At 36.7% G+C, this 17788-nt stretch overlaps 1 protein-coding gene across 1 annotated transcript; it reads left to right on the forward strand.

The window, feature by feature from the left end:
* Positions 1-1075: 1075 nt before the first annotated feature.
* LOC145607789 (separase-like) lies at positions 1076-17681 on the forward strand. The gene is made up of 26 exons (XM_081663382.1): positions 1076-1816; positions 1886-2060; positions 3102-3236; positions 3357-3859; positions 4139-4232; positions 4347-4481; positions 4983-5276; positions 5356-5481; positions 5580-5798; positions 5889-5981; positions 6091-6237; positions 6338-6706; positions 6790-6879; positions 7224-7484; positions 7593-7716; positions 7829-8461; positions 9141-9369; positions 12108-12210; positions 13093-13290; positions 13692-13744; positions 13860-14089; positions 14192-14426; positions 14545-14929; positions 16262-16498; positions 16755-16842; positions 16952-17681. Exons 1-26 carry the CDS (start codon positions 1110-1112, stop codon positions 17467-17469), a joined length of 6381 nt encoding a protein of 2126 aa, XP_081519508.1. The 5' UTR covers positions 1076-1109; the 3' UTR covers positions 17470-17681.
* The last annotated feature ends 107 nt before the right edge of the window (positions 17682-17788 follow it).

Here is a 17788-nt window from a genome sequence, read left to right on the forward strand (position 1 = left end):
CCTTACCAAGCAAAGATCAACCTAAACCTTGTGGTACATGGAGTAGATTAGGAACGTCTTCTCGCAATATCGTGTCCTAATTTATCTATAAGTTAAAAAAAAAAACATTATGGTACAACTTGCAATCGACATGATAAAGCCGGATTTAATTCAAGTAAGTAGCATGTATGAGAAAATTGAGGGCATAGGAAATGGAGGGATGGTTAGTCCCTCCATCACCCCCCCAAGTGGTTTGGGGTTTGATCCTCATCCCCCTATTTTTGTGATAAGATGGGGACCCCCCCTGTATCTTACCATGTAAAATAAGAAGAAAAAAACGTAAGTGGCATGTATCCATAAACAAACATGAAACAACAATGTATTTAGATTTAAGTTGATTCACAAATTGACTACACATTATCGAAACTTGACCAAAATACAGGATAAAATGTGATCCAAACTTAACACAGGCACAAAATGGTAATGATTTGAAAGATTATAACTAAAGCCGACTTAATATGAATGGACTCACATTAGTCACATGTTATAGTGATAAAATCGTATCAAGATGGATTGGGCGTAATTGTAAAATCATGTGCTCAAGCCTTTAAACTAATACCATTTGTGTATGTCGAGTCAGAGCGACATTTTCAAAAAAAAAAAAAAAAATCGAGCCACACTTGAATTTCTGTTTAAAATATGTTTTAGGGTTCCCAAACCTATACCTTATCGGACTGAAATAGATGGGGTTGACAGACCGAGGGCCTGTTCTCATATGTTGAAATTAAGTTCAGTTTAGCTCCTAATTTCCTTCTCTTATAAAATATTCAGTTCAACTGAGTTCAGTCAATGAGAACAAGCCCTGAAACATTGACTCATTATCTATACAACATACCAACAGTCCAACACGACCCAATTATGTGGACATGCAGTTGACCCGACCCTCACACACGACTCACACCATATTGTACACCTTCAAGAAGAGTACCGAGGAAGCCAAGATACGAGTCACAATCACAAAAAAACGAATTCTATAATTGGCGCTCATTTTCTTCTCCCACACTACATTTTTCAAACACCCAGTACGCCCCTCACTCATTCCTCCACCACCTTCCTCCCTCTCATCCGCCATGGTAGAACCAACTCAAGGTTCATCTCTCCTCTCCAAGCTCGAAACCTACGAATTCGCCGAAATCTACCCTCTCTTCTCCGAATTTCTGCAACCATTCTCTCTTCACAATTCCACCAAACCTCAAAACCCTAGCAAAAAACCCTCTCGCAGCAAAGAACCCTCACAATCTTTACCTTCTTCCCCAATTAGGTCACTTGCGAGTACATTTCTACCTTTCATCAATGATTCTCTCTCTCTCCTCCCGAAACGCCTCTCCGAATCTCCCAAACATCCGAAAACTCGCGAATTTGTGGCTCAATTGCTCGATTGTTACAAATTGTGCTTGGATTGTTTGATTGTTTTGTCGTCCGAGCTTTCGGGTGAGCTGTATTGTGTGCATTTGCAGAGAGATAGGTATGTACATTGTTTGATTAGGTGGGAGAGGTATGAGGATGCTATCAATGAAGGGTTTAGGGTTTTGAAGGACCTTGGAAGGGTTAAGCTTGAAGGGCCTGGATGGAAGGTTTCGATGGGGGAGTTCGTTCCTCGGTTAATCGTTGTCGATGCCGATAATAATGGAGGAATGGAGGTAAAGAAGAATGTTGGGCGCCTAATTGTGGATTTGGTTGTTGCTGTTGCACAGTCTGTATCGTTGAGTAAAGTTAAGGATGCTGGGAAGTATACTGGTTTGTTGATCTTGCTCGACGAGGTTCGCCCGTGGTTCAGGTGTGTGATCTTGTTAATCTTAGAATTTAGTAATCCTTCCCTTATTGAAGTATTTGTTGGTGCTTATAGGCATCTAGAAACTAGTGTGTGCTGTAAGTTGCAATGGAAGCTACTAGCTCACATGAAGAATGCTATGCTGTTTATGATTAAAGAAGTTACACATTTTGAAGGGGATTTGGTACCTGATTTCTGTGCTGCTGTATTCAATGAGTACACGCAATTGCTCAATGCTCAAAGTGTCCAGGTGATTTATCTGTGCTTTTCTTTTGTGATCAATTTGGCTATAGTTACTGGGTGTCTTGCTTGAAAATGCTTTGCGAACAGTATTGTGATGCTGTATGTACCCTAATGCTTGTTAGTAAGTACTCAATCTTCCTTCGTTTGCAAGTTAGGGGTACAACATTTTTTTATGTGCCCTTCGATAGTTCGATCAATAGTAGTTTAAGGACACAACTAAGTAAACTGACAGCAATGTCAATTTTATTTTGAAATTGACCTACAATAACAAGTGTCAACGTAAAATGACTGCTACAGTTACGCAATCGCACACTCAAAATGAATCTCAAACCAAAATGTATTACAAGGGCTTCCTTTAAGTCCTAGTCTCTTCAAAGAAAGAGTTAGCTGCTCAGAGACGATATCACCTAATTACTGGGATAAATCATAGTCTTAGCTTTGTTTTTCCTGGATCTAGCTACATGTGATAATAATTAGGTCCGCAATCTGCTACTCGAGTCCTTGTCTTCTTCACTACTATCTCCTATGCTCCAGTAGCTGCTCTACTGGAAGTTTTATGGGAATTGAATAACTCTCTTTTAGCTACTGGCTTAGCGTAATTGGCAGAGCCTTGATTTGTTGACTTTCTCCTCCATATCTGGCATGATGCACACAACCTAATTTCTCTAATACTCCATTCTATGTTACTCTCTAAAAACCAAACCATAATGATTGTAATGTAAAAATCTCAATTTTCTTGTTAGGAATATATATAATTATAACATAAAGAAAGGCACATTAAGTACTCTAAATAGCTTTGACAATGAGTACTAGTTCACCTCCTTTGTTGGGTGCACTTTGCTTTCTGTCTGTGAGAGTTTAGTGAGGTGTTGGATATGTTTAAAAGACATCACTAATCTGTTTTGAAGCCTTATAAATCCAGCTTGCTTGAGTTTAATGACTTAAATTACAAATTGTGAACGATATCATTGTTGTTTTAAGCTAATATACTTTTTTATTTTTTTATTTTTTTAAAATTTATTATTATTATTATTATTATTTTTTATAGGGGACAACAACGGAGGAACAAGAAGAATTTGTAAAATTTGTATCAATTTGTACATCCAAATGTCGGTCAGCATGCAAGAATGTTCGGGTCTCTGTTGCTATGCATTTGTACAGATCTGCAGAAAATTTCTCTCAGGTTCATTGTTTGAAATTCTCATATAAATCTAACATAATTACATAATAGTACTTTTTATTAGAGTGATGATTCTTATAGCTGAAATGTCGATGTGGCTTGTATTTTTTTTGTTCTTAGCAGGATTTTTCATACTTCTCACTTATTCAGAGATTTCATGCTTTGGGGCTATACTTCTATGAGTTATGTTTTGAATCAAACAATTGTATGTCTTCGACTTCGGGGGGTTCACCAGGTACTCCTTCTGTGGGATTCTTTTCCAATGATTGGGATAAGCTAAAAGATTTATCTTGTTTGCTGAGTAGTGGCAAGAAATACTACCCTTCTCACTTAGAGGTCCATGACAACCCACTAAGTCATGATTTCAGGGGTTATGTTGAGAAAGCATCTATATATTCTAGAGCTGATTGTAAAATTTCTAAATCCTTTATGTCAAAAAATGGGGAAGAAAAACTATCTTATTATCTGAATGCCTTGAAGTTCCTATGTTGCCCACTCGCTGACTTTGTAACTTCAGAAAGAAAAAGGATAGTTGTGGAAGACACAGAGACCCCCCTAGGAGATGCATTGAAGCGTATCCTGGCTGCATTCCTTGAATACAGCTATCTCTTTCCTCATTGTCAGCAGTAAGTAGCAGCTACTAAGTTGATTGTTCTCTTTATTTCCTCTGACCTACCTCCTTTCAAACATTCTGGTTCTGGAAAGGAGAGTGGTGTTGTAAGTTTTTAAAAGCTGCATTATTTCACTCGCTAGTTTATGACATACTCACTAAAGATTTGCATGCTCATCCTTATTCTTTATTATTTCTTTTGAACTCAAAAGAGCAGAAAAGTTACTCTAATTTCCTGCTACATTGGCTTTGTATTGCCTTTAATGTACCTTAAATTTGGTTATACACATTACAGGAATAGCGAATCTCGTGTTGAAATCGACATGATTGTGCTGAACATCTCTGTGGCTTGTTTTTCTCTCTCCCTGAAGCTAAATCTTATCTCCGAGGTATCTTGATGGCGAGCTGATGTATTACATGCTGATATGCAACTATTTTTGTCTAAGAAAAAATAGAAGCTCTTTGTTTTTATTGGCTAATTCCCTCTGCTCCTGTAATTTCAGGGAAGTACAAGGCTTGTAAATTTTATTCTCTCTGATAAGTGTACTTCATTGTTACGGCCTCACATGCTGAAGTACATCATAGCCATGCTTCACAACAATTTTGTCGACTTCTACAGACATGAACAGTTTAATGAGGTTTTTAATTTTATTTTTGTTTTTCCATATTTTTTTGATTAAAAACCTTCTGCATTGATAATTCTTGTACTCCAACAGGTTTTTCCCTTTATTTATTTTAATTTGGTTTTACACTTTAGGGAGTGTCTTAAGAATTTTTGTTCCTATTCAAATCAATGGGTTTGTCTTAGTGTGGATCTAAAATTTGTTAATTTGTTATGGTAATTATGCTGCTAGGCTTGTTACTGATAAATTTTTTTAAATCTCATTTAGTTTTTGCCTATAAATTAAAAGATTATCTTTGTTTTTTATGTCCTTGTGCTGTTGTTGATATGCTGGTGAGGATGATGTTATAAGTTGATGTGCAGTATATGTTAAGTGACCTATCATGCAACCTACTCATCTTTCTTTATGTTTATTATTGTACTTCTCTGAGTTAGTTGCTCCTGGTTATGTCAGTGGAAGTGTAACCTTCTCTTTTCGCTTTTATGATGCTGACTTGTTTAGCATTTTTCCATGCAGGCCTTTGATGCTTTAGAATTATGTTCTAGAGCATCATGGAATCGCTGTTTACTTCTGTGTGAGATACATGTGGGCAAGCAGAAGGGAGTTGATGGAGAGGTGTCGGAAACTATGATTGCTGAGTCAGTGAATGAGGCATGCAAAGTTAGTTCTCATCTTATTGACATTGACCAGCGTATTGATAGCGGTAAAGTGGAGAAGGCAATAGATAGCGGACTTGTAAAGTGGTGCCTTGCCAAAAACCTTTTAGGGCAGCTCCCCTGTCCTGTGACATTGATAAAGCACTGGACTAAGGTAATTTTAGTGATTTTTTTTTTCTTTTTTGCAGTTTTTTTTTAGTTGGTGCGCTACTAATCTCATCTTACTTTTGCAGATGCAGTCTAAGTTGTATAAGAATACCGAAGCTGATGCTCCAATCTTGGGTTATAATCTCCTCCAATCTCCCTGCTTGGCGAAAAACAATATTTCATCTGAAATTGTTGGGACCATTTTAGAGCAGGTTTTGTGTTTTGTCTTCAATTCTTTCTAGTATTTTCTGCTATTTCTCGCTCATCTCTGTATAATGTTTTAGATTACTGCTTGAAATTTATGTTTCAGGAACTTTCAGCTTACCAGGAGATGAGCAACTTGTTTCCTATATTTTGTCAGAGAATGCAAATGAATTTAATTGACACCCTCTTGAAGAAATTGTATATATCTAGCAAGTGCTTGCAGAGATTGATTATTCTAGTGAAGAAAGGATTGTTATTAAGGACCTTTGGAATCGAAAATCTGGACGATTGTATCCGTTGTTTGTCAAAAGCAATTGAATCAGTTGTGAGTTACATCACTCTGCTTTTTGGTCAATCCATCATTTACCATATTGACTAGTTTCTTTTTTCTGATATGGAATAGTTTATTCAACAGAATGGCTTGTCTGGTGATAAGGTGTATAATCAGTTAGCTGTTGTGTATTGTTTGCGTGCGCTTTCCAGCCATGAAGCCGACCCAACGTCAAAGGTCTGTCTTCTACATAAAAATTCACGTTTCTAGACTTGGGAAAAGGTATTTTTTTTCAAATTGGAAATGTGCCTGGGTCCTTTTTCATCTTAATTTGTCCTTTGGGCAGGATATGTTTAGAGATATCCTTAAGGCTGTAGACCTATGGTTGACGACTATTGATGTTTTTTGTTGCTCTTCTGGTGGCAATTGTGGGATGGGATGCGAGTGTGTGTTGCAGCTTCTATATCACATTGCTGACTTAATATCCATCAAGGTTTGCTGATAAAATATTAACAGAATCTGGCTTTTTTCATTGGTAACTTTATGGTTCCATTAACACTATCTCCTGATTATGATATTTGCTTCATTGCCAGGGTGATGTTACTCTTCATGCAAAAGTACTATCTGTAATCATGAAAGTGTTTAAACAGTTGAATGTCCCACTGGAGAAGTGTCTGTCACTATTGTGGGAGTCGCGAAGGGTTAACCATGCACTATGTGCTGTACCCGTTAACGAGACATTCATTGAGGCTCTTTCAAAACATTATGGTAAAGAGGCGGAGTCTCTTGAATTCTGGATTAGTTGTTTTAAAGATTCCCAGCCGCTACTAGTAGGGCTTCAGCAAAATTTCTCGTATTTATCCTCTCTTTTTCCCCTTGCTTTCTTTGAACGCAAGCATTCTTTACAGTCCGAGATCTCTGTTGATGAAGTGAAAAAAATTGCATCAAACCTTCTTTCAAATGTAAGGTTCATTGTTGGATTAAGCAATTATATTTCAGTATAAATACTATAAATGACTGCCCATTTATGTTGCTTTTTGCCTAGGGTTCTGTATCTCGTAGCTCAGCTTTTCTAGCTGGATATTTATACCATGATTTGAGTGAATGGCTTTGTGCTGGTGGAAGGACTATTGAGGTATGTTTAATACTCGGAATTATCACCCAAATCCCCTGTAGTCTGTTGGATATCATCTCTGGTAGATTTATCTGCTGTTTAGTGTTAAACTTGTACTCTTCTGGTGACAGGCAGTTTTTGACTGAATTAAAATACTTGATGTTTTAGCTTACTGTTTGTAATGGATTTTGGTTATCAGCATTACATATGTTAAATTATTAGGACCGTCTCAAACTCTTAACTATCTTTCATGCTTTTTTCATTATAATTAAAGATAGTTGAAGGACAAGATTTGCGTCATTGAACTCAAAAATACTATCATTTCTCTTGATCTAATAAAATTATTATCTCTCTTGTGCTTTTAGGCATTTTTTTATGCAAAAGAAGCTCATCGGTTGCGTGGTAAGCTGTTGCAAGAGCATTTTTCTTGCTCAATTCAACAATATAGCGAAAACCAAAATCATGGGGAATCTATAAGGAAATCATCAGCTATTGTTACTCAGCTCTCTGTGTTGAATCAAATAGCTATTAGAGCTTGGCCCGCTAATTCTGTTGCACCGTCTTTAGACAGTTCTTCTCTTACCCCATGGAATGTGCTCCGTTGTTATCTTGAGAGTACGCTGCAGGTTTCCAAATCTTTATTTTGACTGTGTATGTAAATATTTGAAGTAGCATTACTAGAAGTTTGAATTTTTAATGTTACACCGTGTTTTCACTGTTGGTTTATATGTTAGGTTGGTATAATCCATGAAAAACTTGGAAATGTTGCTGAGGCAGAAGCTCAGTTTATATTAGGCAAGAGTATCTCCTGCTTGCAGTGCCTACCCCGATTCATTTTCCGATTTTCCTCTTGTTTAGGTATGTGAATAAACTGTTGTTAATTTTTTGTTAATTATGTTTTGTTTGAATATTATTCTTCATTATCGTAGGAGATTTGGCGTTTTGATTATAGTTCTTAAACATGATACAGGGAAAATATACCACGGTATGGGCCTTTTGGACTCGGCATCCACTGAATTATCAGAGCAAAATTTGGATGTTGAAAGGAACTCTATGACTTGCTCAAGGTGTTTACTCATGTTGGATAGTGATATTAATGAACTTGGTGATTTGCGTAGAAAAGGTGTTGATTCTGCTCCAGGAAATCCTTCTGAATTATCTATTCTAAATCTGTTATCACTTGAGGGAGCCAGTGTAGCACACTCTGTGCATGAATGTGATGCTGCTACTTCAGGCATTGACACTATATCAAGGCCTGCAAAAGCTAAAGTGGAGGCTAAAAGGTCTAGGAAGACAAAAAAGGAACTAGAAACTCAGGTAACTGTTAATTCCTGTGCAGCTGAGCAGAATAAAAGGGTAACTCGTTCTAGAAAGCTGTCTTCTAATGCCAAAAGCACTGCCTTTGTCAAAGACGGAAAGAATGTTACAACTTGCCAGACCAGTGGCCAGCTGGAAACTAAAGAAGCTATTGTTTCTAAGAAAATTTCATGCCAGAAATGTTTTTCAAGCGAAATTAATTTATTTGGTTCTTTAGCTCAATTTATTCAAATGAAGTGGGAGTTTGTTCGCCGGCGACAAATGCTGAGACTACTCATTGGATTAGGTATAGTTCATTTCTTATTCTTATTGTCTTTAGAAATACAGGTCATGAAGCTGTTTTGCATATCTTACTTTTAATCTATGTTGTTGATTAATACTTTCATATTAATATTGAGAATACTCATTGACCTAGCTATGATTCAATTCATTTTCCTATAGTCAGTAGAAACCCATGTCAAAAGAATTTTTTGTATATGTTACACATAGTCACTTACTAAAGCTGTTGATTTTATTCGTATTGACATGGTGATTCCTATGTATTGATATATTGTACATTCAAGCAAAGCATAACACAGCTTTGGCTCTCCTCCTTTAAGAGGTCTTGGCTTACTAAATTATTTTGAAACTTGAACTTCAAGATATTAGGTTTCTGAAGTGAAATATACTGTGTAATATTGTTTTGCGTCAACATAAATTGGCATAGATGTGTAGAATGGAACTTAGATTAAAAAAGTGCTTCTGAGGCGTAAGGCACAGTGAGGCTCAACCGCTCAAGAGCTGGCGACTTAGCTCTGTGAATGTAAATTTGTAATTGTTGCAACTAAAAGTGAAGTATGAAACATGTTTACAGCTCCTTTATATAATTTCCATACAAGGAATATCATGACCTATGCAAGTTTGTGATAATTTGACTAACCCGAGTCTCTATATTAATCTAATTATATATTTGTTTCTGTTGCTAGGGAAGCATCAGGGAGCTTTGATTGGAACTCATAGATTGCACACTATATACTCTAAATGCATATTTATATTGCTGGGAGGAAATGATTGTCATTGTTCAAGCTCTATTGCTCTAGATTTTGATTCTATCATCAAGGAGATTCCTGGGGATATTTTGGTTAGCGAACGTGCAGAAGTGCTGTACAATATTTGTTTGCTTTCCTTGAAAGCTTTGTATTCTGAGGACATCAGGTATGGCAGACGCTCAATTTTACAATTTACCCTTGCATAGACAGCACATGCATTTAGCTCGAGTATTACATCTACCACTACTTTGCGCATGATAAAAAAAATTGGGTAGTTGTCTGGGGGACCCATTTCGAGATAAAAAAAAGTACAAGAAATGGGTATTAATTTGGAGACTATGATATCTTGTTTGCATCAATTTTATATGTTCATATAAATGTTATTTGTGATTAAGATTTAAGGCTTTGTGCTAGTTGTTACTTGAATTTTAAAGAGTCCATAATTTCAAAGGATTAAGATTTTGGAGACTTATGGTCTTTTGTTATTATAGCAGCACTGTTTTGTCATTGGCAGATTAGAGTACTATGAGTTACCTCTCATTACTTATGCTTAGATTTCACATGATTTATCACCTGATTTATTTTTAGGGATCGTCTTTGATTTTTCTGTAACATTATACCGAAGTTTGGTGGATGATGAGTGGATGCAGTGACAGTGATCATCTGTTTCTATTAGTCACAATATGTCAATCATATACATTGTTGGACTTATACTTGATTATCATTGCAAAAGTGCCATATTTTTCCTGTGAGTTTATATTACCTCTGCCTAACCTTGTAACTAGGCACTGATGTCATGTGACCATTGATTAGGTGAGATGTTTCGTGAACAAGGAAGAACTATTGGAACACAGTGCTGTAATTAGTCTCTAGATAGAAATCTGATTTTTCCATATACTGTATTTCTATTTACATCTTTAATGTTGGAATCCAAACGATTACAGTGCATATTATGGCCCATGGGCAATTGGATGCTTAGGAATTTAGGATTGACTAGTTTGTGGGATGCCAAAACTTTCTAAGGGGTTTTTGTTTTACTAAATATTGAATCTAGGTGCAATTTTCAACCAAGTCTCAGGGATATCTGTTGGGAATTTTGACTTTACATATTCTAGGGGCTTGTTTGTCAGGCAGAGTTGTAGAGAAACACTTTAGGAAGGGAGGCTGTAGTGACTGTTCATTTTTGATATTTTTGGCATTTTGCTGTAGTGGCTAATTTCATGAAGGATCATTAGAAATGTTTTCCTAGTTAAAATTTTAATTTAATGTGGACGTGCCAGCCACTTGTTTGTCAGGTAAACTCTGGGCGTTCTATAGGAAGATTCTAGTCTTGAAGGGATGAAAATGCTTGGTGGGAAATTACTTGTATCTTGCTGTTACTGATGTAGACTTGCTGTTTATACTCATTCATTTATCTGGGGAAGAGTGTACTTTTAAGGCATTGTATTAACCTATTATATTAATTTCTGGTTATGCACTTGCCACCCTTTATGTGTTGTTAGTTAATGGCATGTGCTAATCTATTGCAGGATCTGCATTGTTGTGTGATTAATAAAATTAGATAAGGTTAAGACATTGTGTCGACTGGCTATATAGGAGTAAGCTAAAAAGGAGAGTACTAATGTACCAAAAGTCACAGATAGAGTACTGAAGTTTCAAAATTCATCCACTACAACCTGTTACCAATTGTTCATAACCTCACAACTTTTCTAATTCACCTTCTACCTCTTCCCTTCACATGTTAATTATTATAACTTCCACCTAGACTTGGTTATTGGGCAGGTCGGGTCAGGATCGGTTGCGGGTCAGGTCAAAGAGGGTCATATTTTATAGGGTCAATTCGAGTCGGGCCAATGTGGGTCGTGAGTCAATAGCGGGTTGATAATGGGCGGGCCTACAAAATATCAATTAAAATTAATATTGGACAAAAGCCATTATTAAGTAAATATGAAAACAAATTTATCTATGTAATTATTTTTAAAGTATCTATTTTCTTTATTGCCAAAGACAAACACCATTGCCACCAAAAACTCCAAATTCTCTTTCTTTCTCTCCATAACATCTACTCCGCCCACTTCCCCTCTAAAGCCCTCTCCAATCCGGCAACTCAGTCTCGCAAAGTCGTCATTCTCAACAATGGTGGGGCGTTTTCATCTTAGCATTGGTTTAATTAAAGAATAGAGGACAAATTGGGTGGGGAAAGTGAAATCCCTAAATTTTGATGAAAATGCCGTTGTTGATTAAGGTGAGCAAAATGGGAATTTTTGCTTTATTGGTAGTGTTTTCACTGTCAGAGGTGATGTTTTTGGATTTGGTTTTGGGTTAACGATTTATACTTGGTGTTCCCGAGTTTAAAAGCCAACGACAAAAGCTTAGTGGCGAGAAGGAAGGCGTCGACCAAGGTTGGGTAGCGTCGTAGCGGTGGCTAATGAGTAATAACGGTAGGGGTCGTTGCGGCATAGGTTAAGATGAAAGCTTGGGGTAATGGTGGCACCAATGTCTGAAGGAAATGATGGCTTTTTCTTTTTCGAGGCAACGAGCCAACGACTCAGCAATTTTTTTTTTAAATCCTTAAAATGAGTTAACCGGTTGGTATAGTCACCACCAGATTTCTGACCTCCAGCCAAGGTTTGAGTACCTTGTTTGCAACTTTTGGAACTCCAGTACTCTAATTGCAACTTTAGGTTATCATTAGTATCTTGTTTTTTACTTTACTCGCTAAACTCGCTATATTAGTATCACACCTAGACTTCATTCAGATTTTCATATTATTATGAGATGCCCAAATAACTAATTTTTTAGAAATATCAATAACTAACTGCAGTCCTATGCAACCTTTTTTTTTTTTCTTTCTTTTTTTTTTTTTTTTAATAATTAAGTAACTAATTTATTTTTTTATTCCAGGACTACTTGTTTTCCTTTTTGCTGCATCCAAATGTCTCATGTAATATCATTCCTAAAGCTATCCTTTGTGTTGAGTCGTGAGATTCCTTTGCTCTTTCAGAAGGTTTGCTTCCAAAACTTATTTTTTGTACATGTATTTTTACAGTAAATTAATCATGTTATTTGCTCAAGGGTGGTGGAGAATTGGTGATTTATATTTTCTGATCCTTGTAGCTGGTTTAACATTAAGGCTGTGATTGAATATTGTTGGGCATTGTTCGTAATGATTTAAATCTGTTAGTGCAGATTTTTTTTAATTTAATTTAATTTTATTTTATTTTTTATTTGAGTAATATTTTGGCATCAAAGTATGTTTAAAATATGTCTGAAATGAATTTCTAGATTTGCGGTTTAACCATGCTTTTGACAAGAACTTAGTTGTGTGGGAGGTTGCCATTATGGAATTAAAACTCCATTTACAGTGTGTTTGGATAACATTAGAGGAAGAAAAAGAAGGGGAGGGAGGAGAAGAGGAGGGGAGGGAAAGGGAGGGGAGAGAAGAATGGTAAGTTTTCCTTTCAAATCTCTCCATTGTTGGAGGGATCATTTTCCTACAATTTAATCCCTCCATTTCTCTCCCTTCCAATTCCCTTACTTCCTCATTTGTTATCCAAATGAAAGATATCACATCTCTCCATTTCCCTCCCCTTCTTTTCCTTCCATTTCCTTCTATCCAAACACACCTTTAAGATGTTCCCTGGCTATATGTGTTAGCTAAATGACTTTCATCAAGGCTGCACTCTCCCTTGCAAGTGCTGACAGGTGAACTATTTTGGTGGAGAATCAATGATTCATATTGTCTGATTATTGATTGTTGAATGGTTGAAGCATGAACTAAGCCTTGTAGTCTGATCTTTGAATGTAGGTGAACAGGCAGGTTTAAACCTGCTTTAACTTGCCTTTTGCCTTTTTTTGGGTGTTAATAATGGTAAATTAACAATGATAGGTGTCGAGACTGCTTGCTTTGGTTTATGTGGTTTCGGCTTCCAAGAAGAACTTCTCTTCTCCTATATCTTGCAAAGTGCTTTCAGAAAGTTATTGGGCTGCTTATTTTCATCAAGCCTCAGTTGGATCTCATCATGATTTGCAGCTACTTTCAGCCATTTCTTTGAAGCATAAATCCCAGTTGGTATCCAAAAATGAGGTATGTTGTGCTGTAGTGACTCCTTAAGGATATTACAGGTGTTCGGCCATACAGGTGCTGTAAACTGACAACTTATTTTCAATGAATATGATGATGGGTTTACAAGTAATCATTGTTGTAGTTTAAAATGCAGGTTTTTGGTCCTAAACCTAGGTACTTTAATTTAGAGGTTAGGTCTTTGTGGATAAATTAATTTGGCAAGAGTTCCCTTAGGATAAACTTAAAACTCTTTTTTGTGTGCATAATAACAGCTTATTTTGTGTTCAAGAAGCAATTCTCTTTTGTATTCAGAATACTGGGCGAGTTTCTGCTTTTACCTGTGCGTGCTCTTGTTTTGATACCATTATTCAGCATATTTATTGTGTTTTTGAATAAATTGATTTGGTCTTTTACCAATGCAGGGTTGTGAAGCTGCTGATGCGACAAGCGTAACAGATACATGCAAGTTCCTTAGGTACTGGTGACTCTTATATGCATTATTGATCTCATATATCATATTGGGTCCATCTTGACTCTTGAGCTCTTGACCTCTCTAAAACTGAATCTCTCGTGGCAACATTTTATTTCAGGACTGTTCCTGAATCAACAAAAGATATGGAATCATGTGTGGCAAAGTTTTTTGAAAACCTTCCCAGTACCACAATTGTATGTGTGAGCATACTAGGGGCTTCTTATGCAAGCCTTTTAAAAGAATTGATGTGTTATCCCTCTACTGTTTATGGTTGGATGCTCTTGTCCCATTTTGATTCTGACAGTCAGCCAGCTGTGATAATGTTACCTCTAAGTACTGTTATCCAAGGTAACATCTTTCCTTAATGGGGAATATTATTTAAAATTTTAGTCAACATAGGGGTATCCTTTTCAGATTGCTAATTATTTGTTTTTGGGTTTAATAATTCAGAAGAAGAACCGAGTGCAAGCTGCTCAATCTTTGGTGAGAAAAATGTACTAAAGGAATGGTGCTCACCATGGGGCTCCAACGCCCTGGTTGATGATGTAGCTCCTTTATTTAAATTGATTTTGCGAGGAAATTACTTATCTTGCTCAGGCTTTCCTGAAGAACACACTGAAAAAAGTCGTGAACTATGGTGGACTTTGAGAGATAACCTTGATAAGTGCCTGCATAAGTTATTGTGGTAAGCATTTTTGTAAAATTTTTAAATGTAGGCATGCATAACCCTGCTTAAGGAACCTGTTGTACAACTTGGCTGTAGTAACTAACTAATATATTTGTCTTTGGTATCAATATCTTAGGGATATAGAAGAAAAATGGCTTGGTCAGTGGAAATACTTGCTTCTGGGTCGATGGTTGGACACTGACCCCCTTAAGTGTGCCGTGAAGGAGCTCATGGATAATACCAGAAAAGATGGATGTATATTGGATATAAATGAAAGTATAGTAAAGATAGTTATAGGAGGCATCAAGTCCATTAATATGGAAAAATTGAACATCCCAAAGTCGTTCCTTGAGAAAGGTTGTTTCATTGGAAGCATCATAGATTCTGTTCGAGGACTGGATAAGGAATATGATGTTGTTGATTATGTATCAGATTTATTCATTGCTGCAGCTAACCAGGTTGAGTTAGAATACTGCAGCCGCAGGGAACCTGTTGTTCTTGTACTAGACAGCGACATTCAGGTTGGTCTGGTTTATCTTGCAATATGTACTGCTTTCTTAATCTTTTGTCTGGTGTTGAAAAGAACAAATATTCAAAATGTGTATAGTTTGGCAAGTGGTACCATGTGTCTTGTGGGAGACGCATAGGCATGAGTCATGTCCTTGGAGTGTTTCTGCCAGTGCCAAGATTAGATACCTAATTACTTACTTGCAGCATTCGTGGGGACAGCTCTTGAGTCCTTCCTCCCCCTTCCCCCTCATCATTACTCTAAAACCCTCCATCCTGTGAACAATGTGTCATTGACTCTATGTATCGTTGTTTGTTCAACTATGAGGAAAATGTGGCATGTAAAAGGTAGGTTTAACCAGTAAGAGAAGTAATCTTGGTAGGAAAATTTTGATGTACAATTTTGAGAATTCATTTTAGTCAAATTTTAATTGCGACATATAATGTCCTCGTGAGAATTTACGTAAGAAGACACTTTCATGAAATCTCATTATGACAAAAGATCTTGATTTGTGATTGATCCTAATTGGAACTTCATCCCTCGATAGCTATTTAATCTCCTTTTGTTATTTGTCCCATGCTTTAGAAGAGACTGAAGGCATTTAGAATCATCCACTTTTTTCTTTGTTTTCAACTAAGGAAGGTTTGGTGTTCACTTATAAGCTCCAACCCTGTAGATGAAATACTCCAATGTATGCTATTTTGTCCTTCATTCCACTCAATTAGATAATGGAGAAAACTCTGAGTATGGAAAAACATTTCTAAGTCAAATATTTTTGTTGTGTGTGGCAGTTTGTTATTGATCTTGACCATTCTATGGATGTATTAATGAGTGGATTACATGTGTAAATGATATGTCATGTCTAACCCATTAGGTATATGATCTTGTTTGTGTTCACCTCTATGTATTGAAAATGATTTGTCCTTAATTTCTGTAATATTGGCATATTTGGCAACTATGTTATTGGATAGTACTTTGGTCATAATTGAGTCAAGTGTTTAATTTTTGATATTGTAGACAAATTGTCAAGTGTTAAGGTAGGTATCAGCATCATTGCAGATTGGATTCAAGTAATAACTTCAATCCCCTAGTCTCTACCTTCATCGTGCTTTAAGCTCTAGTGATGGAATTAATTTACTGGCAAAATGATGTTTTGCTAGTTATTTTATAATTTTTTCTTGGGATGGCAATAATTTCAGTGTTGAAAATATTACTCCTCTGCAGTGACACCAAACCCAAATTGTTGGTCCGTAAGTGGTGGTTTTGGGTGTACTTTGGGTGGTAATGTCATGCTCCTTGTTTTTACTCATCTTTCCTGTGCTGATTTTATTGTAATTATTTGCAGATGCTTCCTTGGGAGAGCATTCCTATTATGAGGGAGCAAGAGGTGTATCGCATGCCTTCTGTTGCAAGTATCTTCATGGCTCTACAAAGGAGGTCTGTCTTAGAGGAAGCTGCTAGGCTTGGTACCAAATTTCCATTGATAGATCCGCTGGATGCTTTTTATCTCCTGAATCCCAGTGGTGACCTAAGTCGCACACAATCTGAATTTGAGGAGTGGTTTAGATATCAGAACATGCAGGTATGCTGTTGCTGCTTCTGTAGTGGCTAAAAGATGATGAGAAATCTCATAAGGCAATGGGAAAGCAACTGACACTGAAGTTCAAATAAGTCAAAGTTGTTTTCATGCCCTATGATCAAGTCAAGTGCACACTGACATTTAGAATTATTTCTCTATTGAAAAGGCTACTGCTATAAGATCTCAATGCGTAACATGAGTTTATAATTTTCTCCCATTTTTTGGCTATTTTTTTAATTTCTCTTTGCCTTGCTTTCAGGGAAAGGCAGGAGTTGTCCCGTCAACTGAAGAGTTGAGTGCTGCATTGGAAAACCATGATCTATTCCTATATTTTGGCCATGGAAGTGGTGTGTCTCTCATGTTTCGTTACATAATCATGTATTAATGTTTTTTAGTCTCGCTTTCCATTCTCTCACGGCATATGCACTTACTATGCTACTCTTTGTGATCATGCAGGTGCACGATATATGCCCAGAGACAAGATCCAAAAACTAGAAAGCTGCTCTGCTATGCTTCTTATGGGATGCAGCAGTGGATCTTTGAACTTAAACGGTTGCTATGCTCCAGTTGGTACTTCTCTCTCGTATATGTTAGCTGGCGCTCCTATCGTGGTTGCTAACCTATGGGAAGTGACAGACTTGGACATTGACCGATTTGCTAAAGCCGTGCTTAAATCTTTTCTTGAAGAAAGATCAATGTCTTCCACAGACTGCATTCAGTGCAGTTTGTTAGCCGAAGAATTGGAGTCTATGAGCGTGAATGAAAGGAAAAGAAACCCTAAGAAAAGCCGAGGAAAGAAGAAAGCAGTTGATCCTGTGCCTGATGTTTCAGGTGAATATTGCTACAAACATAAGTTAAGGGCTGGATATTTTGTCAGTCAAGCTCGAAAAGCATGTAAACTTCCCTTCTTAATTGGAGCTGCACCTATTTGTTATGGTGTTCCTACGGGTATAAAGAAAAAGAGAGATATTTAGTCCTCAACATCTTGTTGATCCCCTTCAAACAAAGTAAGGGGCTTAGATTTGTTGTACAATTAGTTGATCAGTGTTACACATTATAATCCTAGATTTAGCATGAAACTAAAAAAAAGCAACAAAAGTTGTACAGAAATGAAGAGATCAGAAAAATCACAGGTATTAATTTAAAAATTAATTTTACTTGGACCGCATTTATAAAAATTATACATCCTTTAATATCTGTCTTTAGTTATGTCCTTATTATTAATGGTCAATTTGGCTGGAACTGTTTAACTTTTCTGTTAAAAATACATTCTGACAGGCTGCATTTCGTTAT

Source organism: Chenopodium album, chromosome 23, assembly GCF_948465745.1.
Source record: "Chenopodium album chromosome 23, dcCheAlbu1.1, whole genome shotgun sequence".
In the NCBI taxonomy this organism is placed as follows: Eukaryota; Viridiplantae; Streptophyta; class Magnoliopsida; order Caryophyllales; family Amaranthaceae; genus Chenopodium; species Chenopodium album.